The sequence below is a fragment of the Podarcis gaigeae genome (assembly GCF_964106915.1).
Source record: "Podarcis gaigeae genome assembly, chromosome: 4".
In the NCBI taxonomy this organism is placed as follows: Eukaryota; Metazoa; Chordata; class Lepidosauria; order Squamata; family Lacertidae; genus Podarcis; species Podarcis gaigeae.
In genome coordinates, this window is record NC_139677.1 from 40,734,796 (window position 1) to 40,762,667 (window position 27,872).

Genomic DNA, 27,872 nt, shown 5'->3' on the forward strand with positions numbered 1-27,872 from the left:
CAGTCCCCGCCCTCTTGAGTCAAGGGGGCGCGCGGGAGAGAGAGAGCGCGAGCGAGCGAGCGCGCCGGTGGGGGGCGTGGCCGCGGCGCTGAGGGGGCGTGGCCGCGGCTATTTGACCCGCTGGCCGCGCGCGCCCGTTCTCTCTCTTTCTTCGTCTCCTCGCCGTTTCCCCTCCTCCTCCTTTTTTCCTCCGCCACCGCTACTCTTGCCGCGGCCCCTGCGCGCCCAGCCATGCCCAACATCGTGCTCTTCAGCGGCAGCTCGCACCAGGATCTGTCCCAGCGCGTGGCCGACCGGCTGGGGCTGGATCTGGGGAAAGTGGTGACGAAGAAATTCAGCAACCAGGAGACCAGGTGAGGCGTGGAAAGCGGATTGGGGATGCGGGGGGAGGAGAGGCGAGCAGGCTAGGCGGCTCCGCGTCTCCATTGCAAGCCATTCCCGGCGCCTCCCCCTCCCTAAAAGCAACAACTGAGGCCCTGAGTCCCAGGGTCGCCCCACGTTGGACGAGCGACTCCTGCATTTGCAGAGGGTTGGGCTAGATGACCCTCGCGGTCCCTTCCAAGCCTTCCTGCGTTCGCCCTGACCGGGGGTTGCGTAGAGAGGGGCACGGGCGGGAGAAGAGCTTCCTGTCTTGAGAAAGCGAGGGGTGAAGCGACGAGCATGGTGGGGGCGTGGGGATGCGGGAGAAAGAAACCCCTTGAAAGCTTAAGCGCGCTTTCCTCTGGGTTGCGTGTTTTGTGTGCGTATGCAAAGTATGGAAACGCTAATGCAAAGTGGACACTCTCCTGTTTGCTCATAAACCTGCGCGGGAAAAGGGCGTCCTCCGTGTCGCAGGATAATTAATTGTTCTGCCCTCAGAGGGTGGTTTAATATATTTGTCTGAGGCCTACAAACTAGATAATAGATAGATAGATATCTGAGGCCTCAAGTGTATGCTTAGCTCTGGCCACGCTTTCATTGTCCCGTTTTAGGAAGAACAAGAACAAAACAAAAAACCACTTGCCGCTTTTCTCTCTGCATGCTTTATTTCTCAGGGCCCCCAAATTGTAGATTCAGCAGGCACTTGTAGCCAGGTGAAGCTACTCAGAAGCGTCTGTTACATATGTCTTTGCATGTAGTCTTCTTTTTCTTCCTTTGCTTTCACATTTTATAGCTTAATGTTTGGACTAGAGGAGATGATGAGGATCATTTACGTTTGTCCAGAGTGAGGCATGCATTCTGGGCCTTCACATCTCTAGTTTACGCATGAAATGCTTTATTCATGTTTTAAAGCATAATGTGTGAATTATTAGCCTGTTGTTTAGAATGATTGCACCAGTTCTTGGCTCTCTCAAAGTGTGCCTGAATGCAGAATCTGAAAGTCCACATGCCTGGTTGTACTATTAACAAATTTTGAGTAACTACCATATCTTAGTAAGAGTACCGTCACTTGTTAATCTGCACTTCACCGATAATCTGTGTTTGCCTGTAAGCATGTCTTGAAAGCCTACAGGCTGCCCTTTTCCTGACAACCTTGATCATGACAGGACAAAAGAGTGTTTAAAAGGCACTACTGATCATAAATAATCTGGAGTTAAGGGTGAGCAGTGAGGTGGCCATGTTTGCTTACAATAACTGCCCTAAATTGTTAAAATAGAGACTGAAGAGCTCCAAGAGATCTGTGCAAACTGACTGAATAGGCAGTAAAATGGTAAATGCAATTTGGTGTAAACTAGTGTCAAGTGACACATATTGGTGCCAAAAAAAGCCACTTTAATTTCATATGCACTTATGAGGTCTGAAGTAACCAAGAATGAGACCTAATAATAATAGACATAATAGATAGCTCAGTGAAGATGTTGACCCAGTGTGCAGCAGCTGTGAAAAAGGCAAATTCCATGTTAGGAAATCATTAAGAAATCAATTGAAAACTCAACTGCCAATAGCATATTACCATTATGCAAATCTATGGTGTGGCTGTGTACAGTTCTGGTCACCTCCCCTCAAAAAGGATATTGTAGAGTCGGAAAAGAGCAACCAAAAAGAGGTGACATGATAGAATTTTATAAAATTTTGCACGGCATGGAGAAAGTGGATAGAGAAAAGTTTTTCTTCCTCTCATAACACTGGAACATGTGAACTTCTGACAAAGCTGAACATATGAAGATTCCAGACAGATAAAAGAAAGTGCTTCTTCTTGCACCTTTGGTCTTTGAATATGAAATGTGGTTGGACTGATCAGTCCAATAGCACATTTCATATTCAAGGACCAAAGCTGTTAACGAGCTGTCCTAGATCACACATACATATCCTATCCCTCTGTTTCCCCTAATTCTACTCTGAGGTAGAACAGTCTGCTTCTGTGTTGCCTCTCATAAGACATAGGAATGTGGCTGTTTCTCCTTGAGATGGGAAAGTTAATCACAGCTCCTATAGCCTTTCTTGATTGTCTTCCATTGTAGAGCATCCAAGATCTCTTGCCTGATGTGCTATCTCATTTCCCCAGCACTTTAGAGCCAGGGTAGATATAATTATTTCTGTCAGATAGCTCTTGCCATTTCAAATGAGTCTGCCATGTAGTTGTGGCTGGTAGAATGTCACAGGAACAGAAAAAAGATTTTTTGCTGCATGCACACCAACTTAAGAATGCTTCCCAGAATCAGGGTTTAGGTTTGGGTTTTTTTTGTGAGGGGTTTGGCTTAGTTTACAGCTGCTTATACCTTAGCAAGAAATGTAGCTAAGAGGCGTCTCTAAACTTGTTAAGAGACTAAAATTAGACACTTTATAGATGAAGACTCCTATAGAATCATAGAGTTGGAAGGGACCCTCTGGGTAATCTTTCTAGTGCAACCTCCTACAATACAGGAATCTCAACACACAGTCCCCCATCCAAATTGAAACAATACTGGATCCTGCTTAGCTTTGCAAATATGCTAACCGTTTTACTGCTGCACCACTAAACTCCTATAAGTTTCCCTTTTCTGCTCTTGATTGCACAAGTAAAATTGACAACTTTTTAATTAAAACAGGAGGCTACGGGATGGGCAACTCTATGGTTGTCTTCTTTGTAACAGGGCATTCCTCCCTGTCATCCTATATTTTTTGTCCCTAGGCCCAGTCCCTAACATCTCCAGTTAAAGTGCTGGGTAGCAGGTGATTCAAAAGGCTTTAAACCTGAACAGCCATTTCCAGTTAGCGAGCAGTGATGTGCCAGGTGAACCAAAATATTGTAGCTTGTTCATGCTGCTGTTTATAGAAGTACACCTTGAGTTTATTTCAGTGAAACTGAACACTAAGTTATGTTTGAGCTAGAAGCGAGGTGCTACTCTGTGCAAGAGCTGTGGTGGTTGGGCTATATCCCTTAGTACAGTGGTACCTTGGGTTACAGACGCTTCAGGTTACAGACTCTGCTAACCCAGAAATAGTACCTTGGGTTAAGAACTTTGCTTCAGGATGAGAACAGAAATCACATGGCGGCAACAGGAGGCCCCATTAGCTAAAGTGGTACCTCAGGTTAAGAACAGTTTCAGGTTAAGAACGGACCTCCGGAACGAATTAAGTTCTTAACCCAAGGTACCACTGTATACTGTATACCTAGCTTGGATCCTTAGAGTTAGTGCACATTAGATACATAAGCAAGTCTTGGTTTAGGCATAAGTATTCCATTCTTGTACTGCATGTGCATGAAAGCAAAAAACATGCTCACAAGAAGTCAGAGGCACAAAGAACTTTGTATCTCACTGATGCTCCACTAGAATGGAGAAGTGACATCAGTTTAAGGAGTTCATCCTATGAAACTGCAAACATTCACGTTTAAAATGAATAGCACAGTATGGATGCTATGACTCTCTTGCACTCCTGATTTTAACAGTTCATGCTTGGAAGTAAGCCTCATCGACTTCAAGCATACAAGCTAAACATTTTAACCTTAATCTGTCCTAAACTGACTCAGAGGACCACAGCAACTCTTGTTGTTGTTGCTGCTGCATTCTCTAATTTTCCAGCACGTGATCTGGCCTGGGGCTTAGAACAAGCACTGTGTGCACTCTAATCGCATCTGCTTCACGTGTGTAAACAAAAGAAGCTTATTGCTTGTGTTTCTTTAGACAAACACACACACTCCACCAACGATAGTGGTGGCTCTTGGTGTTATTGGGATAGTTGTGAAAACAAAAAATAAAATAGCATAAAGTTGAAATAACAGCTAATGTGCAAGTTCCTTCATTGATGTGTTTCACTGATTTAAATTTGTGTAAAGCTGTGATTTCAGTCACTTTGAAGTTTCATTCGTATAACTGCTTTTTGCTGCTCAAGAGCTCAAATCTATTTTGCTATTTATTGCTGTCCCTTGTTTCCTGGCGGGCTGTGCCACTAACGCTAACAGAAGCAATGCATGCATGCGGGTTCGTTGCTGCACATTCTGCGTACACGAATAGGTACTAACTCTGCATTTAAGCTTGTTGCTGTGAGACAAAATGGTAATTTGTGTGAGCAAGATGGACCATTTACCTTTTGCTTGGTGCACCTTGCTCTGTTGCAAAGGAAGCACATAGTCAAAGGATATCTCACAGAAAAGAGCACTTAGTGGGATCAGAGTTGCATTTGGTGTAGCTGTTGGCCAACTAAAACAAAACATTATTAATGTCTCTTGTTTTGAATATATCTGATTTCCTGGCATTGCAAGGCCACATTCAGTCTTTCATAAAATCATGGAGTTGTAAGGGACTCCCTGTAATGCAGGAATCTCAACAAAAGCCTTCTGTGACAGAGCGCCATCCAGCCTCTGCTTTAAAACCTGCAAGGAAAGAGAGTCTACAACCTCCCAATTGACAACTCTTTCTATTTCTTGCCACAAAAACAATTTAGCATTTTAAAGTTACTGTTAGTCTCTACTCTCCGATAATGAAATATATTTCTTTAGCAGCTTTTTTAAAAAGTTTGAATATCTTCTCAATCAGAATGGGACCTAAATAATAATTGAGGATGTTGAAAGGACTGCTTTTGCTTGGGGTGGTGCTGGTGTGATCCCACTGGTGTGCTCAGAGTGACATTTTAGCCTTGCAACTATCCTGCGTTCAAGTTAGTCTGAGAGATACTAACTTAGTTGACCAGCTGTTTGGATTGGGGTTTGCCCACATCCAAGCACAGCACTCAAGCACTGGATCTATGACCAAGTTGACTTCGGATATTTGAGCAGGCTGAGAGCAAAGACTTGACTGTTTAGTAGGGAATGATAAGGTGCTGATTGATAGCAGGGGTGGTTGACATTGTGCCTTGGAGTGCCTTGTATGTCATCAAACACACGTTTTTCTGCCACATATTCGCAAGTCAGGAAGTTGCATGTGACCTGGACAATACATGTAGTGGCTCACATACATTAACTCACCCCTCCCCCCAAATATAGCATTTAAATGCTGTGTGTCTGTCCCTTTAAATGTGTGTGAAGCATTCTGTGTTTTCTGTCAACAACATTTAGAGCTGCAGCCACCAACTGTGGTTGGAAAAACAAATACTGCTTGTGCAGTTTAAGGGAAAGTATTCTTCTTGTTTTTGAACAGAAGCAAAATATGAATTTGGCCATCCAGATTAATACCTCAACAGGCCTCGCGGCATGCTTTTTTGTTCAGTGCTTATTGCAACACTGTCGCTGGGAGTTTGCAAGTGTGTGCTCAGCATTACGCATTAATAGAAGTGAACAATTAACCAATTGGCTCAGTATTAAAATATGGTAATCCTCTCCCAGAAAAGCCCTGAGGCAAATGCCTGTGTACATTGATAAGCCTTGCCCTGAGGGTCAACAAACTCTTGTTCTGTTGGACCAGCTTAGGGGGCAAGTTCCAGAGTCAATAGGCTGCCAGCGCATTCAGCCCTCCGAAGTTCGGCTGCCAAAATTTCACATAATTTCGTACGGGCTGTTATGTTCAGGTGCAGTAATACAATGCATACAAACTGAATGGCGTGATGTACATCCCAAAATGAGGGGAGGGGATGTAGGGATAGCATTTCAGTGAAAAATATTGGTATAACAGCAGTACAGCATTACATGTAAATGATTACATGGTGTAGAATGTGAAAGCTACATTTCCCAATTAAGCAGGATAGGTCCCTATCCAGACACACTCCATAAATAGGCGATTGGTGCTGCAGCAGAGGTTTTAGGGGTCTGCATTCAGGCCCAGTCTGGGAAGTTCTGCTATCTTGTTCCTTTCCTTCTCTCAGGCCAAAGCAGTTGCTTAGCTTACTGCAAAAAGGCATAGCTTATTGCCCGAGTCTGGAGCGTGGTCAAATACAAAGACTGCAAGTTTAATGGACATAAGGCAAGGCTATCAAGCATAAGCAAACATTGGCCATTGCTACATTCAACTTCTCATGGCAGCGAGTCCCAAAAAGTGCATCATGAGATCCATTTGCTTCTTGTCTCTGCTTGAACCTCTTGTCAATCACTGTGTGAATCCTGAGCTCTAGGGTTATACAAGTAGTGAACTCTCAACCCTGCCCATGGTAAAGGAGCCTCAGTCCCAATTGTCCCAGATGGGGAATTTAAGGGCAGATTATGCAGCAAGTAGCTGAAGCAGCTGTTGTTGTCGTTAATTAGTTAAATTTCTTACCCACCTGTCACCAAAAGGTTCCGAGGCACATGATCGCAATTTAAAAATACCAAACTAAAAGTTTAAGATAAGTGATAGTCAAGAGAATAGGGTGGGTTCTAAAAACATCCACTGGATTCCATAAGCCTTTGTGGATGGACCAGGGAGTGAGCCATACATGACAGCAGGCTCACAATGAGCCCCTCCCTCCCATCCATTTTGTGGCAAAGACCAGGTCAAGCTATGTCCAGCCATATGCACCGTACCAACAGTGTACTGATATAGACCCTTAGTTATCATGGGGGCCATGAAGTCCTGCAATTATTGGATATTGAAACAGCGTTCGAAACGCCAATTGTTCTAAATGCATTTTGCAACAGGGAATTTCATTGGTGCAAGCAGTTTCTGAGCTCTGGGTACAGTACTGTGCCTAAGATTTCTGATTAAAACTGCGGAGTGAAAGGAAAGGAGGGCCTTTTTCTGCCTCTACACTTTCAGCTACTCTCTGATGACTGGAGAAGAGACCCTCTTAAGAATATTAGTGGGGTGGCCAAGGGAAGGACTAGGCCATGTGACAAATGAACATAATATTTTAGCTGCTGTTCATTCATTTTCAGCTTTGTATTCTTGTTATGAAAAAGTGCACCTAGACATTCCATGGTGGCGCCCCTAACCTAGGTTTAAGGTGCCATTTAACTCCTGGCTTTCATATCTCAGTTTCTAACACTGATATTGAAGCCCCCCAACTCCACATCTGAAACTGCCTCCACCAAATTAGCTAGGGAAGCTGCAGTGCAGCAGGCTAGACCGTACACTTATCAGCCTCCCCCTTCTGTCTCTAGCCTGACACCTCAGGCTATCTCGAACTCAGACACAGTTCAGATTGGACCTCTGAGGAGAGAGATGGCATTTTTATAAACAATAGCAAGCCTACTCCTCTGACCTTGACAGGTGGTGCACCAAGTACCCAGGTGGACATAAGCTGAGCTAGCTTAATGTCACTTAGATCAACCAACTAGGCTCTAGTAGTAGTAGTAGTAGTAGTAGTAGTAGTAGTAGTAGTAGTAGTAGTTAGCTGTTCTCTTCCCATCTGTGTACATTTGCTCACCTCTGTACCTTCCCCATCGTACTAAATAAAATAATAGGGGAGCTCCTGTGGACTGAAGAGAGAACCCATAAGCCTAGGTGGTGAGTGGGTCTGAGAGAGAATTGTGCCTAAATTGTTTTAGAATACTTGCATGAGGGCCTCTTCTGGATACTGTAAATTAAAGGCCAAGTCCATGTCCACAAGTGAAACTTACATTAGCTGTTGGGCTTCACGCCTTTGAATCAAACAAAACAAAATATAAGTGTGTTATTTCTGTCATAGGCGAATGGTACTCATTTGAGTCAAAGGGACCATGGCATGAGGAGGGTATAGCTGAAGTACTGACTTGCGTAGCTTTGATTCCATTCGGAATGTAATATATTTTGGGCGGAGCGGAATTGTTTTCATAATTGTGCTGAGGTCCCTGCCGTGCATTTTATAAAATGGTGCAAATTCAAAGTGAAATAAGAAGGTTTAAAAGTGCGCCTTTGTGTATAAAATCTCCTCAGCTGTCTAGTGGTTCAGGCACTTTGCACCCGTCACCCTTCGAACTTGAACCGAAAGTTCCAAATGGCTGAATTTGATAAATTGCATAAAACAAACATTGATGTTCTTCTTGGGGAAGATCTAGCTTGATTGCCCTTTTATCTGTATCACCACAGCAGAATGTTGATTAACCTTGGAGGTGGGGGGTGGAGATGGGGTAGAATCTTAATGGTTAACTAGTAGTTTTGCCCTTGATACATTTGGAATACAGTGGATTTTTTGTAACTAGGTAAATGATGCAAATTCCAGGCAGAATCGAGCCAAAGTTAAGCCCTTTTATGCTCAACTGATTTCAGCGGGAACAATAGTTAACCCTCTAATCTTATGCTCTTAAGGCCCCGTCTGCACTATACAAAGTAGTACTGCACCACTTTAAATAGTCATGGCTTCCTCCCTAGAAACCTTGAAACTAGTTTGCTGGGAAGCTGAGAGCTACACTTCTCAGAATGGCTTAACAATCAATTCTTCTTCCCAGGAGTTAGTGAGTTGAGACTTAACAGTATGCCAAGTAGTACAACACCCTATAAAGGCGAAGCCTGTGGTTAAGTCTATCATAACACGTGAAGCCTCTGATCACGTTGCCACAACTTGTTGGTTTTTAAGGACCCCTCTTGCCTGAAAAGCACTTTTTGGGTTTAGGGAGTAAGCCTGTGTATGGTACATTATCTGCAGAGATCTAAGCTGCTTAGTTAAAATGTATTGTTTAGGAAGAGAATTTAAGTATTACTTGTCTGCTTTATAGACTTAACATGCCCAGTCATGTCATCGTTGTGTCTCCATCTTTCTTTCCAGTGTAGAGATTGGTGAGAGTGTAAGAGGAGAAGATGTCTACATCATCCAGAGTGGTTGTGGTGAAATAAACGACAATTTGATGGAGCTTCTCATCATGATCAATGCTTGCAAGATTGCGTCGTCCTCCCGAGTTACGGCTGTAATCCCATGTTTCCCTTACGCTAGGCAAGATAAGAAAGACAAGGTAGGTGAGCGGTGGTTACTCTCTGAAGGTGTTTGTCAAAATAAGAGTCATCTTCTCCTGCCCCCGCACATTTGCCCTGATTTGCCAAATTATGAAATGTATTTAGAATCTTTGGCTCTCCAGATGTTGATTGGCCCCAGAAAGCATGGCCAATGGTCAGACATGAGGGGAGTTTAAGTTCAGCAACATCTGGAGGGCCAAATGTTCCCCACCCTTCATTTAGACTATTATAAACAACCTAGTGTAGTTATAGCTGCACTCTGCAGAATTCTTAGTTAGAAGCAAAGTTTCCAGTGAAATTGGTCAACTTTGCTCCCAAGTGATTTTTTTATCTTAAGTGGCAAAGAGGATTCTTCCTCCCTAACCCATCATGATGGCCCTGAGATCAATATGGCATACTTGGTAGTTGATACGGCAAATATTAATGTTGCAAATGAGAGCTGAGTACATTCTACCACAAACGCAGTTGAAAAATCCAAATGTAAGTACCTGTGGGTGTGTTTGGCATAAAAATAGTGCAGCATAGTATGAAGCAAGGAATATATTATTGTATGCAGTATAGTTCTCGTTATTTTTCATGCTTAGATACCGATAAACAATTGTATGCATTCATGTCAATGTTACACCTTTGCTTTAAACAAATCAAAAGGATGCCTTCTAGCAAATCTTCCTATGCTGTGTCTTCTGCCTTAGTTTAATTCTTTTACTCAATTATGTTAATTGTGCTGTTTTCCATACTTTAGTAATGCATTCTTTTAATTATAGGCATTCTTGGGCTCAAGTGTTTGGCTACCACAATTTTTGCAGCTGTGAACAAATCAGTTAGAGGCATAACACATTCTGAAAAATATTGTGCTTAGACAACCACGTGAGATTAGTTTTGGGACTGAGCAATAAGTTATAATTAGTTCTAACCACACTCTTGGAATGACAGGGCAGGGAATGCCATGGGAAATTGCATCTCCAGTCATTATTTACCATTATAAATCTTATGCAACTTGTTTGGAGTACAATACCCCACAACTTTATAGTGATTCCCCCCCCCCTTTTAAATTAGATAAACCTGCTTCACTTTTCCATTTTGGAACATTTTGTTCTATTCATATTAGAATATTGGAGAGCTGATCATTCTTCCCCAGTAATGAAACTTATTTCTACTTAAGATCTCTTACAATAAGTTGACAAGTTTTTGATAATGACCTTTTGCTGCCTTAAAGGTTGAAAGGGAAAAAAAGATGCTCAACCAGGTGATCTCAGAGTTCCATTTTTGACTTTTACAGTTTCTTACCTTAAAGGGAAGTCACTGAGGATGCAATCTTCTCTTTAGTTGTTCAAATCATATGCAACCTCCTTCTTTCAATATGTCAAATCTCACTACCTGATATTTAACCCGTATACACATTCTTTTCGCAACACTAAAATTTTCACCGCATATGAAAGAGGTCAATGGGAATTCTGATTGAAATGATTTTTAAAATTTATCCTATTCTTGCAGATGAGAGAACAGGATTTGCATATTTCATTAATTGACTTTTGTTGTGTTTTCCTATATAGGACCAAGGTAGATGGGTAAGTGGTACTTTACAGCTATCTTGATTTAAAATGTACCATGGATTATTAGAATCTCAGCTGACCCATTTTGATCTCAGCTTCAGTTTAATTGCATAATTTTTAACTACATTTGAGCAAGCTCTGCCTCCCTTATCAAGAAAGAAAAAAAACCTGGGATTTTTGCATTTCCAGATAACATTACTACTTTTTGCCAACACAACAAAGTTCATACTGAAGTTTATATCAGACCTTTCCCAAAGTAAACAAAAAATTAGGTAACTCAGAGCAGGAAAGTTTTAAATCTAAGCCACTATTTAAGACTTATGTGTGTCTATATAGGATATTCACCGCACATGCAGAGCAAATTCCTTGATTATTGGAGAAGCAGCATAAATCAATCACAGTTTTGAAGGAGAAAACTGGAAATTGGGTTGTGTAGGCATGACACACACACACACACACACACAGTAGAAACATATAAGCCAAAAAGTGTGGTAGACAAGTTCACCTGTCCAGACCCAGAAGTTTGGTGTGGTTCTATAGGATGCTGAGAAAGTGACTGGAAATTTCCAGGTTTCAGATCTTCTAAAAATATTAATGTCATTCTTAAATATTTGTTGTTTGTGTTACATAAAGGAGCTGTGACTAATAGCTTTGTCTCTTGCTCTTAATCCTAAAGTATAATTTGTAAGCAGAGAGCAAAATGTCCAAGAGCTAACTCCTTGAAGGTTCAAGGATTTGGTTTTTAGAGGGGTTTTAAAAAACCCAACTTGGACAGTTCACTGATTTCCAGATGTTATTCACGAAACATACATGCCAGACTAGCACTTATGAATGGTTCTTCTGTTGGCTCATTGGGTTCCCCTTTGAAGCATTGATTTGCCCCAAACAGAAAGAGAGATGCTAAGTGGAAATGTTTGCTGTACTAGAGAAGGAACAACATTTTCCCTTGGGTCAGTTTGGCTAGCAGCCCTCGATTTTTGGGTCTTCTCCCATGTTGTGTGACTTGGCTTGTTCACTTGGGTGACTTGGGTTTACTTGCTAAGCTGTTCCCTGCAGACACCTTTTGTCATGGTGCTCTTGGACTGGAGGCATGTTGCTATCTAGATGACGTGGAACCCGATTGTGCAAGTCTCTCCTTGCCCAGTGTTTGTACTAAAAGGCGATCGCCAACATTGCACCTGCTTGCTCCTTCTCTCCTCCACCTGCATATCATCGAACCTTGAAGAGCAGATTTTTGGGCAGTTTGGGGCAGAGATGGAGGAAAGAAAGGAGAAGACCATTGTGCAAGTTGGGCTGACACAAACTGGATGCCACCCAGAGCGCTTACAATTTGGCAGCATCAACAAGCTATTATTTGAAGTAAATCTTACGCTGATGTGTGGGTGTGGTTTTCTGAATATTCAAAAAGTGACAACATATTAATGGCTTCACACGGGAAGACATCTTAGTCTTCAGAAAGTGTTAATGACCAATTTCCCTCCTTGCTAATGAGAACCTGATAAAATAGCTTGAATGTGACCTATCCACAGTTGGGCTTTGAGCGGCCAGAACATCCCATGAGGCAAAGTAAAGACTTCCTACTAATTATCAGAGATGTCCTCTCTGCGCTTGTCACACTGGTGTCTTGACAAGATGTAGCTTTTAAGCAGTGCCTCTTGGTTCTGGCATCTATCAATGCTGCTTTAGCACTTCATTTTTCAGTCCCGAGATCAATAAAGTATGCAGTATGTTGAACTTTGCCTCCTGGCTGCTGATATCGCAGAATAGCCAGGGAAGAGAGGTATGTCTTCAGCTATGTTCTTTGGCTGAATGAAATTCTTCACATTTTTTATAATTAGCCATATGTTTGAAAAATATGTGTATTTGGCTATATTGTCTTCCACTAATGTCACTGTTTGGATTTTCAGTTGTGTGAATTTATTCTAGAAAGAGTGGGCAGTTTGCGGTGTGTGTAATCACAAGCTCTAGTGCTATGCAGTCACCCATTCATTCTTTGTGAGACGTGCAGAACTTCTGAGCAAACCACATTGCAATGAATGTGTACCATATGGCAGAAGCGGTTGGTGGATTGTGTCATGCATGTGACTCTGCTATGAGTACAAGGGGAAGCTGATTGCCCCATCTCAGTTAAATGAGCTCAGCCCCAAATCATGGCTGTCTGTGCATCAGCTGTGCAGGTAGTGGTTTCTGTCACAGTTCTTTCTCAGTTCTGTTGTTCTGCAGTTACCTTTCTGTTCTGAGTGTCTGCTCCTCCCCCCTTTCTTTCTCTATCCCCTTTTATCCATTTTCAGCCTTTTACAACTCTCCTTTCTTCTCCTGACTTTTTCCACTTCCTGCAGGCATTGCAGCTGCTTTTGCACCCTGAGCATTTGTGTAGGAATTAGGACAAGCTTCCTAAAATGAAATGTAAAAGAAGCAGTAAAAAAGTTAGGGGTGTGGGGGTTCTTGGAAGAGTTGACCCGTAGTGGGACAGTTGCATTTCAAGTATTTTCAAATGCTACATTTTAGCAAGACGAATTTCTGTAGCAATACTGTATTGTCCCATTCTGCCAAAATATTGCATGCTTTGACCTGAATGGAAGTCATGATAAACCTGGTGGTTGGTGAGGCAAACCTTTATGGAGGAATCAACTTATGGTTGTGTTTTGCATCAAAAAATGGGGTGATCTGGAATGCATTCCATTCCCCCCCACACACTTCTTAGTGCTTTCAAAGTATCTAAATGCCATTTTGGAAAAGGCCCACTTCCCAGTTAAATCTGCTTCATCATTCCTAAGAACTAAACTTCATCACATGGGGAAATGATGTCACTGTTTACTACTTGAAGAGGAATGATTTGTTCACTGTTCAGTTCCAAACTACGTATTACCTCAGTAGCCAAATATTTCAAAATACACACTTGCTTAGGCAACACTTAATGTAATGTGTGGTGGGGGCAAGGGTAGAGGACCATTTGAAATTGGTTGGGGTGCTCAGCACCATTGATACGCCTTGAAAATTCTGCCCTGCTAGTTTCTCCCCTGGTTGTTTCAGGTATCTGAAACCAGATTTCCTTTTGGGGTTAAGGAGAATTTTTTCAAAAAAGATTTTAAGATCTTTCATAATACAATGCAATTCAATAACAAATCTAAACGAGAGAGAGAGAGAGAGAAGAATGCAAAGTCCTCTGTCACAAGTAGGTCTCCATTTTTTCTCACAGCCTCCTGGGGAGATCTCTGGGGACCTGTTGTCCTCCAGGTGGATAGTTCAATTGTTTACGATGTGGTGCTGATAATCCCAAGGTTGCAGGTTCGATCCTTGAACGGGACAGCTGCTTATTCCTGCATTGCTGGGGGTTGGACTAGATGATCCGCAGGGTCCCTTCCAATTCTACGATTCTATGAAATCCAATCATCCCCAGCCAGCACGGCCAATGCTCAGGGATTAGGGGAACTGTAGTCTAATATCAACAGTTGGGCCCCAGATTTTCCACCCTTGGTTTAAAAAAACTGTCAAGGAAGTGTTTGTAAGGGGATGAGGGAAGATCTCTCCCCTGCCCCCCAGATTATCTTCACAGGGCAAATGGGTTTGAGTGGGGAAGGGAAGTTGCAGCAGAACAACAGGAAGCCAAGTGGTTCATTTGTGCAGGTCTCTGCTGCAGATTGCCCCCCCCCCCGTTGTGTTTCCTTATAAGAAGCCCTGGTTTTCAGCATGCGTTTGTGTTTGGCCCTGACTATATTAAAGTAGTTTGGATGTCTGGAGTTAGCAAGGGGCTTAAAAAATATCCAAAGAGGTCTAAAACAGAAGCCCTTCCTTTCAGAAAAGCCAAACGATTGAGTTCAGAGTCCTGAGGTGGATCTACACCGACCTGTCTAACGTTATTAGAAGGGCATTAGGTATATCGTTCTAAAACGTCACAGGGCGTACTTTTAATTTAAATGGTTTTTCTTACTTCGTTGTTGGTTTATATTCGTCGAAATGCTGCTGGTGGCTCTGCAGCTCCCTCTGGTGTCACATTTTAAAAACGCATTAAGAACATTAAAAGCAATGTGTCATTTGCTCCTGTTACTGCAACCCTTCCTTAACCCTTTCCTACCATTAAAAACAGGACGCGGGTGGCACTGTGGTCTAAACCACAGAGCCTAGGGCTTGCCGATCAGAAGGTCAGCGGTTCGAATCCCCGCAACTGGTTGAGCTCCCGTTGCTCAATCCCTGCTCCTGCCAACCTAGCAGTTCAAAAGCACATCAAAGTGCAGGTAGATAAATAGGTACCACTCCGGCGGGAAGGTAAACAGCGTTTCCGTGCGCTGCTCTTGTTCGCCAGAAGTGGCTTAGTCATTCTGGCCACATGTTGGCTGTACGCCGGCTCCCTTGGCCAATAAGGAGAGATGAGCGCAGCAACCCCAGAGTCGGCCATGACTGGACCTAATGGTCAGGGGTCCCTTTACCTTTACCATTAAAAACATGGGTGCAGATCTGCCCCAGGGTTGGGACGAGAATTGAGAGCAACAGCAGGTAACATTCGAAGTGCGTAAAGAAATTGGTTGGAGCTCTTGTTGCAAGCCCGGAAAGCACATATTGGGGACTCCTTACCTGTAATAATCTTCCTGATGCCAAGGAGAACTGAGAATGCTCAGTGGATACTAAGAGCCGCAGGATGTTGAGTGTAAGGTATATAAAAAAGGCAACTGGAAGGGAGGCTAGAGGTGAAGGTGTGGCTGACAGGCTGGAACCCTGAGCAGAAGCACTTCTGTTAGACTGCAGCGTTTCTCAAACTTGGGTCTCCAGATGTTTTTGGACTATAACTCCCATCATCCCTGACCACTGGTCCTGCTAGCTAGGGATGATGGGAGTTGTAATCAAAAAACAGCTGGAGACCCAAGCTTGAGAAACACTGTGTTAGAGAATGAGGATACAGCTGCAACATTTTGTTTGCAGGTCCCACTTGTTTTATATACATAGATGCATAATTATAAGAAGTGTGGAAGAGCTCTGATCACTGTCCACTTGCATCGCTTGAACGGAGAGACCTTATGACTTCCTTCTCACCCGCCCTGCAACCCCAAAGTTCATAAAGCCCGTCTTTTGTTCCCTCCAGAGTCGCGCTCCCATATCTGCAAAACTTGTCGCCAACATGTTATCAGTTGCTGGAGCAGATCACATCATCACCATGGATTTGCACGCTTCCCAGATACAGGTAATGAGGATTCCTTTTCTCTCTCCTTCCTGTATGCTGCTTCCCTTTGTGTGTTTGCACTGTCATCAGGAAAATGTGTTGGGTCGTGTGCAGCTAGGTCTGTGTGCAAGCGGAATAGACACCTGCTCTTCTGCTCCTCCCACCTCCAGCTGCCCACCACATCTGTTGTGCAGGGGTGTTTTTTGGAGGGGGATATATAGGAGGCTGTAGATGGGAGGAGAGGAAGGTGAAATCCCATTGTGTGAGTAGAAGCTGGATTCCACCCTTTGTTCTATCTATCTGTCTACTAATATTTGTGCCCCACCTTTGTAAACAAAAAGTCAGCTTGATTGTGGAAGCAGTAAAGTGATAGTACGAATGCTCACAGCATGTCTCCAGTGCCTACTTAAAATAGGCAGTATGGGCCACGTGTCATTCTCTAGGGATATGGCTCCATCATCTGAGTAGAGCAACAGGCAAAGACCCTTTTCCCTCACCCGGCTGATAACAAGGGTTTCAGAAGCTGTGTGCGGTTCTTTACTAGGTTCGAAAGGACAAGCGATTCCTGACAAAATCCTCATTCCAGGCTGATTTAGGGCTTTAAAAACTAAAGCCACCAACTTGAGTAGAGCCTGGAGACAAGTTGGCAGCCAGTGAAGAGGATATATTCAGCTGTCATCATGTGATCCACCCTGCTAGCCGCTGGTGGCAAGATTGTTGACCATCTGGACCTTCAAGAGCAGCCATGCACTGCAGCAATCCATATGTTGCAGTTGACTCTACTAAAATTGAAGCCGGGTGCAGTGATTTCCCTTGGGCAATCCTGTGGTCTCCAGGGTTGCTTTGAAGCATCATGGGCTTTGTACTGCAGTGGTCTGTTTAAATTCCAGGCTGGGGCATTTTAAATATGTAACAAGCAACCGCTATCTCTCCAGCTCTCTCTCATAAAGCCTCAGGTTGTTGACTGTCAGCTGTAGACAACACACACAGTCCTGGAGGTTTTCTCAAGGCCAAGTAAGACACCTGTGTTTTGCTCCCATGGGCTTCAAACTCTTGAGTTTGCTGTGCATGTGATGGGGGCGTAATTGTGTAGGAAGGTCCAAATGGCTTCTTTCATTCTCAAAAAGTGACAACTTTTTCAGTAGGAAGAAAGAAGTGAAGAGCAGCTCCCTTAAGTGGCAGAATCAAGAGAGGCAGAGGACCAGCCTGGATGCTAATGAGAATTGGGATGCAGTTTATTTAAATTAACACCACCCACCCTTTTGGAGTCACTAAATTTAGTCACTGTCACAAAGCAGTGGCTGTTACATGCCTGCTTAGATGCAGGCTGAAATGTATTCAGTAAGCTTTTTCCTCGCAGCTGTTGGGGTGTCCTTGCCTCTCTTGTTTCAAGCATTTCAGTGAAACGGACATATCAAAAAGAGGGTTAGATGCTAGACTGCATGACCAGCATCTCATTTAAAATGGTGAAGCACAGCCATTTAGATGTTGCACTTGGACATATATTGGAGCAAAGGTGGTATGTGCTTCTCCCCATGTCTGTATTGGCCTTTTGTTTTATATACTCTAATCAGGGACGTGCCTTCAATCACACCCCTCACCAGCCCTGCTCCACACTTCCCTCAGGTGCTTTTGCCTGGCTGGAATGTGTCTGTGTTCTGTGACAATACCTCTAGTTTGTCTGGATAAAGATGGGTGTGGTGGGTGGGTGCATATGGGAGCTTCCAGCTTCTACGCGGCTGAAGTGTTGCCTGCAGTGCAAAGATAAGAGACTCATCCATTGCTCTGCCCAGTTTTTCTTGTGACCCTGCCCACTTTTCTCACTGGTCCCACTCAATACTGGCCAACAGTCCCCAGGAAGTTACCTGTGAGACAATGGCTGTGGCAGAGAAAGCTCCTCATCTGCTTATTTTGCATGAGATTTTGGCAGTAGTTAGCCTGCCTCTGCAGCTTGTTGATTGTATAAATATCTGTACCTCTGTAAATTAATACCTGGCTGCCTCTTTTCTTGCAATCTCCAGGGTTTCTTTGATATCCCAGTGGACAACCTGTATGCAGAACCAGCTGTGTTGCAGTGGATCAAAGAAAATATTGTAGACTGGAGGAACTGTGTCATTGTCTCACCAGATGCAGGAGGAGCAAAAAGGTAGGATGCAATCTCCAGCTAACCTGTTTTATTATATAGTTTCTGACATGCAGAACCCACCTTTTTTATGTTACGGAAGCCAAGGCAGCTTACATGCTGTTCTGCAGGTGGTTTCTCCATTCAGGCACTGACCAGACCGAGGCTTCCTTAGCTTCAGAAAAGTGCTGACCACAGGGGCCTTCAGACCGTATGCTGGGAGGAACAATCTCACCAGCATTCCTTTTACAGAGCAGAAACCACTTTGGCAATTGATGTTTATCTAAGTGATTGATGCATCGGTTGCTTAACTTCTGTAGGTGGAACATTTTTTAGAAAGCAGCGAGTTCCAAGCACTGGCAAACTTACCTTCTTAAAATAATTTCTTTGTCCTGCTGAATCACGACAAAGATCCATCTAGCCTTGTTTTCACAGTGGCCAACCAGATGATTTCCAAGCTCTGCACTTTGCTTGGTGGGCAAGGCCCACTGAGTGCATCAGCTCCTGAATGCTAGGGATGCTTGTGTGAGATCCCACAGGATCATCCCAGTGCAGGAAAGGATTCAGACATTGGGACATGATATATTGTTGTTATCCTTCCTTGTTCACATGAGTTCAACACAGTACCATCCTTTGCAGCTTAAACTTGGAAGCTAAGGCAAGGTTCATTTAACTCCTAGAAACAATAATCCAGAATGCTTTAAGGCACACTGGATTTTTCCCTGGTATTGCCCATTTCCTAACCCTTAAAAACAAGAATCGCACACAGTTTTGTGAAGTAGTAAAAATTGTATTTACTTAAATAACCTCGGTCTTGAAGAAACACTTAACAGTAGCAAAATGAAGGCACGTTTATAACCACTAAGTTACAAAAGTACAAAATGTAATTTCAAATATGGTGAATGGGCTGCCCAGATCAGCAGGATGTATGGAGGGTTACCGCTTACTGCCAAAGCAGACAAAGGAAGTGATCTTACAGAGTTCTCTCTGGCAAATTTTACAGGAAAGCTCTGTGAGCCTCAGCCCCATCATGTGCCCATCTGGCAAGACATGACTTGTTGGTTTGATTGCAATGATGTCCCACATCCAGAACTGGAGTGCTGAGCAGGGCCTTGACCCCCAAGCAAGTTGGAGAGCCTAAAGCTCTTTCCATGCCAAGTCTGCTTGGGACCTGATTGGCATTTTGTTTTGTTTCCTTGGCAAATGTAGCTCACATCCTCTGCATTTTAGCCTCACAGCAACCTTATGAGGCAAAGAAGCAGTGACTTGCTAGCAAGTGAGCTTCATGGCTGGCTGGGAATTTGACACACTAAACCCCTCTAAACCCACACTTGCAAAAGTTACCACTGTGATATATGTAGAAACTGCTTTCAGCTGCCAAGGCAAACGTGGAATAGGCCTTTGCATTTAGGTCTGGCCAGGCATCTGAAACTCATTAGCAATGGTGCCTGCCTAACTTCTTTTGGGAGGCAGTTCCACAGGCTAGGGCCCACAATACTGAAAGCACAACTCCTCGCTGACAGGAATTCTGCTTCTGGCTGATAGAGAACCACTAATAGTGCTTCTCACCCCACCCCAAATAATGGTAGTGATAAACTTGGGATTGTACAAGTACCTTGAAACTGGCCCAGCAGCAGATGGGAAGCCAGTGCAGGTCTTTTCAACTCCAGCATCATATATGGTGGTAGTCTGTGAGTTACCAGAGCCTACTTGAGAAATTAGCACTCTGGTTTTATTCAACGCACGCTGAGTAGTCCCAGCCTCCCTAGCCTTTGTGGGAAGAGCAGAGGTCCTCTGTGGTCATGGGGAGTCTTCACATGCCAGAAGGCATCCATCCACTGACTGGGATTCTGGGTCACAAGCAAGCTTTTGCAGGTTCAGCCATATGCACAAAGACACAGGTGGTAGAGGCAAGCAAGAGCTGCTTATCATGTGCATCTTGCCATGAGAGACGTACTTACCACAAAATTCTGCACTCTAAAGAGCAAAGATTCTCTCTTGCTATCAAGCTACCCATTATGCTAAATTGAGACAGCTAATGTAATCAAATGCAGCTAATTTATAAAATGCTCCATCAAGCCAATCTAGATCCTGATTATAAATGCTCGCCTGCCTTAAATTGAGGGGAGGTGGGGGTTGAATTTTGCTCCATGTGACTCATCTACTGCTGTTGTAACATTTTTATAGGATCTAAAAGTTTTGTTCCGATGCGTCAGTTCTTTTAATACAAAAGCCCTGACTATGTTTTGCTCCCGCTTGATGCAGAGTCACTTCCATCGCTGACAGACTGAATGTCGAGTTTGCCCTGATCCACAAAGAGAGGAAGAAAGCCAACGAAGTGGACCGGATGGTCTTGGTTGGGGATGTGAGCAACCGCGTAGCCATTCTTGTAGACGACATGGCAGACACATGTGGCACAATATGTCACGCTGCGGACAAGTGAGTAAAAAACTGAGGCAGACCTTCATGATGAAGAGAATCGGGTAGCAGCAGAGGTTTCTTTGGGGTGGGGAGGGGATGGGTTTCATTTTAGTTCAGAAAAAGAGATCTTGCCCACACAAAACATTGGTTTCTCTGCCTGCTATGACTTAAGTATGTTTTTATGGGTAGCTTCAGTCTTAATTGAAATACACCGTTTTAGGAAATAGCCTGTTAATTTACTCCCCTGAGCCTACCTAGCTATATAGATGAACTTTGTAGTCAAGTCTTCATTTACAACTGTACAGGATCATTGCATAGTAGGGCAGGGTGATAACTGGTTTTCAACATTGTGATATGTTGGCAGCTAAACACCACGATATGCTGGGAGGAAGAAGCAGCCAAGATAAGTGAGCAAGCCCCAAAGCCTGTGGGGCTCATGCAGGCAGGAGGGGCATCGGGGCTTCCTGCCTTCACCCAAGCAAGCAGGCTGTGTCTCTTTCTGGGGCGGTCAGTCGCTCCAGAAGGAAAGATGCAGCCTGCCGTCCTGGGTGAAGGCAGGCAGACGAGAGGTGTGTAGTGTTTGGGGGAGCCACTGGGGCAATTGCCGGGGGTGCCCTGCACTGCTTTGTGAGACCTTGCAAAGCCACTCAGGGCTATTGCCCCTCTGGCAGCTGGGCAGGCCCTCTTGGTCCTCCGCCCCTGGCACGGGTGCAGCCATGTGCACACATGCACCTTGGAGATAAGCTCCGCCACTGGTGCACGGAGCCTGAGAAGCACGTTCTCAGGCTCTGTGCATCTGTCTGCATTTGTCCAAGTGGGTAATTTACTCTTGTCGTTTCCTGAAACTTGCACTCTAGATTTGTGCTGACATTCATACATCTCCCGCTCTCCCCCTTCCTATGTTTTATAGATTAGTGTCTGCAGGAGCAACTAAGGTTTATGCTATTCTCACCCATGGGATCTTCTCTGGCCCTGCTATTTCGCGGATCAATAATGCTGCCTTCGAAGCAGTCGTCGTCACCAACACGATCCCACAGGAAGAAAAAATGAAGCATTGTCCCAAGATTCAGGTATGGTGCGCTGATTTACAACAGCAGTCCCGCTTTTTGAGCTTTATATAGCAGCTTTTATAAGCCACATTAAGGGGATAAAAATAGTTACCGTATTTTTCACTCTATAGGACCCACCGGACCATAGGAGGGGGGGATTCTCCCTCTCTCTGCTCAGCGCCCCTTCAGCGAAGTGGCAGTAGAAATGGAGCCCCTTCCATTTCTCCTCCTGCTTTGCTGAAGGGGCGCTGCACAGCGCCTCTGTGCAGCGCCTCTCCAGCGAAACAAAGCCTGGAGAGCAATAGGGATCAGTGTGCACCTACCCCTCTCGCTCTCCAGGCTTCAGGTGGCTATCCGCACACCTTCGGAGTGCAGCGGGAGTTCAGGCGGCTGCAGCGAAAGCAACACGAAGCCTCCGGAGCGCGGGGGGAGCTCTCCCTCTGCGCTTCGGAGGCTTTGCGTTGCTATCGCTGAAGCCAAAGGAGCCTGCGTTCGCTCCATAAGACACACACACATTTCCCTTCATTTTTGGAGGGGAAAAGTGTGTCTTATAGAGTGAAAAATACTGTGTGTGTCTGGGGACACCCCTCAATTTAGATCTTTTTTTTTTGAGGGGGTTGCAATGAGGTGCTTCCTCATCAAGACCAGATTTGCAGAGAGGGAAGTTGCCTCGCACACCAGAGCCAGACTTGAGTGCAGCTTCATTGCATGATGCTACCAGCGTGCCACAGGAGAACAAGCTGCATCCAGGCAGGGGGAACTCAGTGAAACCACCCTCATACTGGTGCAGAGGGAGCAACATGCTGCATCAATGAGGCACAGTACAGCTTGTTCCTCCACTTCTTCAAACTGCTTGGCTGAGGAGTGTGCCACTGCCCTTGCCTCAGCCAAGCAGTTTTACGGAGTCCCTGACCGACTCATGAGCCAGCAGTGCAGTGAGGTCTCTGTTAAACTGCTCCCCAGTTGGGAGAGTCCCAATCCCTCTCCTGCTTGCAAATGAGGAGGAGGAGGATTGGGGCTGCACAGGTGGGGGCTTGCCCGTGCAAGGTGGAGGCAGCTTTCCAAATGGAGCCTGAGAGGCTCCGTGTACTTGGCTGCTGCTACCTGGGACGGTAGGCTATATCTGCACAGAAGCTGGAGGAGCGGGAGCCTTTGCACCTGCCAGCTGAGTAGCGTAATGTCACTTTGCCGCCCCCCCCCCCCAGCACTGGGAACAAGCTGTGTCATCCCAAGCAGCGGCTGGGGGCAATGCAGCTTGTTGTTGAAAAGCTGATGCCACACGGGGCTGGGCCAGTGAGGCTGCAGCAGGCTCCCTCCACAACCTGCCCCTGTATAAATCCTAAGACTTTTGAGAGAGATCTATGGTCAATACATATCAAACATGCTAAATCAGGTCCTAATTGATTTATGGCTTGTACCAGGCATCTGTGGTGGCTACCTAACCTCAGTTAAAAGTCCCTGCGGTGCCTTATTTGGGAAATGATTCCTTAGAACACACTTTACAGCCTCAGCATCCTTACACAATTCTTTCTTTTGGGGTTTATTAAATAAAGTGCATGTATTTGTCTCATGTGCACCTTGCAGCAGCAGCATTGTGACCTTTGATGGCAGCTGGGGCACAGGTGTTCACGGAGGCTAAACAAAACCCACTGCGCCAGCCGAGCCCTATCACTGGGTAGAGTCCAGCAGGGCCTGGCTGGCTGACACAGCCTTTGGTGGGCACATCTGGCTCTATGCCCCCATCCCACACTGCACCCCTACCTTGCAACAACACAAAACAAGTCTGGTCAGTGCATGGCTAACGCAACAAGAAACATAAATTCTAAAAATTAATACTACAGGCCTTGGAGGGAAAGCGTTGTAAATAGCAGTTCTCACTGCCCTCCAGTGGCAACAGCTCTCATTGCCATTATGCACAGTTTCTGTCTCATACCGCCCAGCCCTACTGATGACGCGTGGGTAAATCACAATGTTGAAAAACAGATATGCTGATATATAAACACAATGTCTGTAATGTATCTCTGCTGCTTCTGCCTCCCCACCTTAGGAGAGGAAGAAGCAGCCAAGATACATTGCCCAGCCCTGAGGAAGCCCCCGTATTGCTCTGGCTCATGCAAGCTGCAGGGGCTTTCTTAAACTGCTCAGCTGGGGGCAGGAAGCCTCCTGCCCCTTGGCTGAGCAAGCCCAGATAGCACTCCAGCTCACAGAGTGGTGCTTGCGCCTTCTCAGGTGCAATGAATTGCCTGCTCAAGTTGTCTGAAACTGATATTGCGATATGAAGCCCACATCTCTCAGACAATTTATCCACCAGCTCTAGTCATCAGTCTGCAGAATAGCTGTTTTTGGAGTCTTGGGAAATGTGAAATGTAAAACTTAATCAAGATGTCCCAGCATATCTGCAGGGTCTTATGAATAGAGCTTGTACAACAACAAGTGATTGGCAACTTTCCTCGTCCTCCACTCCCCCACCCCTGCCCAATAGACAATTGAGGTTTTGAATGAGACTCACTTTGGCATGTCCGGATAACAAAGGAAGCCACTATCTTTTCCTTGTAGGTTATTGATATTTCTATGATTTTGGCTGAGGCGATCCGAAGAACACACAACGGCGAATCTGTGTCGTACCTGTTCAGCCACGTCCCACTATAACTGCAAACCAGCTTTGGCATGCTGCATTCGGGGTGGGGGGTGGTGGGACACGCACATCAGATAATGCAGCTCATGATGAAGATAACAAATGTCTATGAAAAGCTTCAGCTCAACCACACCTACGTTCCCTCTTTTAATATGGACAATAACTAAACCGGGCAAATATGTGTATTATTTTTGCTTACAACTTTTTATAAATTCTCTTTGGGTTTTTAAAAGAGAAAACTATGCTTTTTGCCTGTGATTTATTAAGATGTGCATATATCATATGGGAAAACAGTGAAGACAGTATTTTTGCTAAGGTCAAAAGTTAACTCGGGGTTGGTAACCTGAGAGGCATGCACTTGCTGAGAGTTAACTGTACCACACTTAGAACAGAAACTTGTAGTCATTTACAGATTTAGATTAAATGGCCTGTGAAATTCCCTTCTGACAAAATCAGTGTCTATCTTAAGCTTGCAGATCGTTTGTGGTCAGGTAATAATTTTTGGCACCTCTTAAAGTGCCCCTGGCATAATGATGAACTTAGGCTGCCCTCTCATCCTTAGACATCACTGCGCCAAAATGCTTCTAAACAGCTGTGACCTGGGATAGCATAGTACAATGCTTCATGGATTGCTGAGTTATGGCTGCACTTGCAGCCATAGGAAACTGCCTTATTAGTCCATCCCACTCTGCATTGTCTAGACTTGACTGGCACTATGATAGCCAGGGTTTCAGACGGGGCATTCCCAGTCCTACCTGGAATTTCTGCTTGCAGAACTACTGCTCCTCTAAGCCATGACCTTTCCCCCTCTTTGTGTCTCGGCCAATGAGGGACCTCAATCTGGAGGAGCATCACATGCTTAACTCACTTGACTTGGAGAGCAAAGAATATGCAATTCTTTCAAAATGCACCCTTCTACCCTGCAGGCACACACAATCTGTAATAAACTCTTACTTCCCAGTGCCAGCACTTTATTTAGTGCCTGGCACTTCAGAATACTTGAGCCGAACCGTAATGCAATGTATCGACTCTACAATTTTATTATTCTTATCCGGGGGGGGGGGGGGGCGGAAATACTTGTTAAACTTTGTTTTATTCTTGCCCTTCTGTACTGGGGGCCCTTCCCATGTTAATTCTGTGACATGAGAGCTGTTGCAGTACAGCTGCCTTCAGCACCACAAACCCCAATATCATGAGAATTGCCTTGAAAAACTTGGGGCAATGCTGACAGGGGAAGGAGCTTCGATTATGGAGCTCCCATCTGACATTACCTGAGTGGTGTGGGCAGCGCCTGCAGCAGCTTCTGTGCTGTGAAGGGGCGCTGAGTCTCTAATTCCCAGCTAACATTTCATTTTCAATGCTAGCCTATGTTATAAAATGGACCAATCCTAAACCCTCACAATAATCCTCACTTATACTCCTAATAGTGGTTGTGCATTAGGGAAGTCTGTTTGAAAAGTACAAACATGAGCTTCCTTTTCTTCCGGTAATCATTTATTATGCAGAAGGCAAAAAGAAAGGCATTTAAAAACATCTGCCTTACCTCATTTTCCTTGTATAAAATAACATTTGGTGTGGTTTTTTGCTTCTCTTTCCAAAACCAAGATTCCCACAAGACCACGTGTACTCTCCCATCTGCAGGGGAACTGAAACAATCGTGTAAAACAGTTTCAGAAACTGATTGCTAAAAGTTTATAAAGACAGATGCCTATCTTGGCGTTTCTCATAACACGGAGCCAAATATATGTGAATGAAGTAAGTGGCAAATAGTAGCATTTAATGGATACAAGTTGCATCCAGGATCACACAACCCCTTTTTAAACCATAACTGGTGGTCTTGTTCCATAGCCCCAAAAAAGGGACAATGATGAAAATCTGTATGGAATTTTAAAATGACTTCCACTTTCTTAAACATTCACATATATTTCTTCTGTAATGATTTTTGCAATAAGAAAACAGAAAAGACTTAAAAGTGTGTAAAGTTTAAACCAAAAAGCATTTTCAGTCTACATCTGCTTAACTTGCTTTGGATGTAAAGTCTTGGTAATTTTTTTTGTCACTTATCTTGCCAAAGAATGTTTGATTCCTTAGTTCTTTGTATTGTTTCTGCAATCTCTCTCTTTATCCACCAATACCAAAGCTGGAATAAATGAAACCCATTTTCTTTCAATATCTGATAAGTTATAGACTGGGTTTGTTTCAAATGACATCAGGAAAGGTTTGTGTTTCAAGTTTCTCAATAAATCTCAGAACAGCATTATACTTACCGACTGTTAGTTATGTTTGGCTCTCTTTATTTCATTCAGGAGCAGCAAATAATGCAAACCTAAATGGATATAAATAGACACATTCACATTCTAAGCGACTCTGGTCACAGAAACAGATACAAAAACATTATCAAAAGCATGTTCAAGGAGGATAGTGACAAGCTGGAATGTGTGCAGTGGATGGCAACCAACGTGATCAAGGGTCTGGAAACGAAGCCTTATGAGGAATGGTTGAGGGAACTGGGTTTGTTTAACCTGGAAAACAGCTGATAGCCATCTTCAAATGGAAGATGGTGCAAGCTTGTCTTCTCCTGCTCAGGAGGGTAGGACCCGAATCAATGGATTCAAGTTACAAGAAAGGAGACTGAACATTAGTCCAACCAACTGAACATTAGAAAGAACTTTCTGACAAGCTGATTGACAGTGAAATGGATGACCTCAGAAGGTGGTGGACTATCTTTCTTGGAGGTTTTTAAGCAGAGATTGGATGGTCATCTGTCAGATTCTTTAGCTGAGATTCCTTCATTGTAGGGGGATTGGAGTAGATGGCCCTTGGATACCTTCCAACTCTAAACTTCTGTCTGAAACCAGGCACTGGGTGCTTTGTGGTATCTTACCTGAACACCTTGCTTTGCGCACCTTGCATGCTAAATATAAAGTGGATTGTGCAAACCACACTAACTGTGTGGCTACAAGCACAAAAACAGTTTTGCTAACTGAAAAGCACTTGCCTATCGGATGAGTAAACTCAGAATTTTTCATGGCCTTTTTAGGGTTTTTTGCATGGGATGTTTCTCATTCTGAGATTTGATTGAGTTTAAACATCTGGTTTACTTTTTATTTTTGAATGCATTTTCTTGTGCTGAAATGCCAGAGAGCAGATGCACATATTTGAAATGTGGCAATACATGTTAAGCATGGTCAAGCAGTCTGAATATACAGATCACACATGTGCACAATGTTGCAAGTGAACCCATTATTTCTGAATTAATATAAGTAGTAGTTCTGAGTTGTTATCTGTGAGAAGTAAGAAATCTCTGCACAGCATTCTCATGGAACTGACATGCATTTCCTAACCAGCTGTCCCATGCCATTCCCATGCCTGCAAATATTTTGACAACCTAGTGCACACAAGTCATATGGCACAGACAGGTTAGGCATGTTACAAGGCAAATCCTTTGCAAATTCAGTTCAACAAGGGGCTTAACTAGTTTTGTTCAGTTTGTAATGTAGAACAGCACCCGCTGGTAAAATAACAGATACTTTTAAAATTTGGTGGGTGAGGAGGGCAAACCAGAGATAGACAGACTCCCTTTTCCAATGCCCTGCTGGGCTGGCACTGACAAAAGTGAGAGTGGAGAGATTATCGCCGCTGTTGCTTCTACATGCAAAACCATGGTTTATAGGCTGTAGAACAAACCTCTGTTACAGCTTGTGGTTTCTGTGAGACAAACTATAAGCCATGGTTCAACTTTATTGAGCTAAGTTGAGCTG

At 44.2% G+C, this 27,872-nt stretch overlaps 1 protein-coding gene and 1 long non-coding RNA gene across 3 annotated transcripts; one reads left to right on the forward strand and one right to left on the reverse strand.

Annotated features, from left to right (window-relative positions):
- Positions 1-6: 6 nt before the first annotated feature.
- PRPS2 (phosphoribosyl pyrophosphate synthetase 2) lies at positions 7-26,373 on the forward strand. 2 transcript variants are annotated; one of them, XM_083734552.1, is made up of 8 exons: positions 55-353; positions 8,992-9,175; positions 10,730-10,744; positions 15,807-15,905; positions 17,906-18,030; positions 20,272-20,445; positions 21,338-21,497; positions 24,033-26,373. In XM_083734552.1, exons 1-8 carry the CDS (start codon positions 232-234, stop codon positions 24,123-24,125), a joined length of 972 nt encoding a protein of 323 aa, XP_083590678.1. In that variant the 5' UTR covers positions 55-231; the 3' UTR covers positions 24,126-26,373. The 2 variants fall into 2 exon arrangements, with proteins under 2 accessions (XP_083590679.1, XP_083590678.1); XM_083734553.1 differs by lacking the exon at positions 10,730-10,744 and having other exon boundaries at positions 7-353.
- Positions 24,335-27,739, reverse strand: LOC310842526. The gene is made up of 2 exons (XR_014563148.1): positions 25,023-27,739; positions 24,335-24,974 (listed from the first exon to the last, which is right to left on the reverse strand). It is a non-coding gene; the product is annotated as an uncharacterized lncRNA (long non-coding RNA).
- Positions 27,740-27,872: the final 133 nt, after the last annotated feature.

What these genes read in the sequence shown, in the direction of transcription:
- PRPS2 (XM_083734552.1), top strand. Translation starts at nt 232, where the DNA reads ATGCCCAACATCGTGCTCTTCAGCGGCAGCTCGCACCAGGATCTGTCC. An exon ending in TTCAGCAACCAGGAGACCAG is followed by an intron (nt 354 to 8,991) that starts GTGAGGCGTGGA and finishes CTTTCTTTCCAG; the next exon opens with TGTAGAGATTGGTGAGAGTG. An exon ending in ATATGTCACGCTGCGGACAA is followed by an intron (nt 20,446 to 21,337) that starts GTGAGTAAAAAA and finishes TATGTTTTATAG; the next exon opens with ATTAGTGTCTGCAGGAGCAA.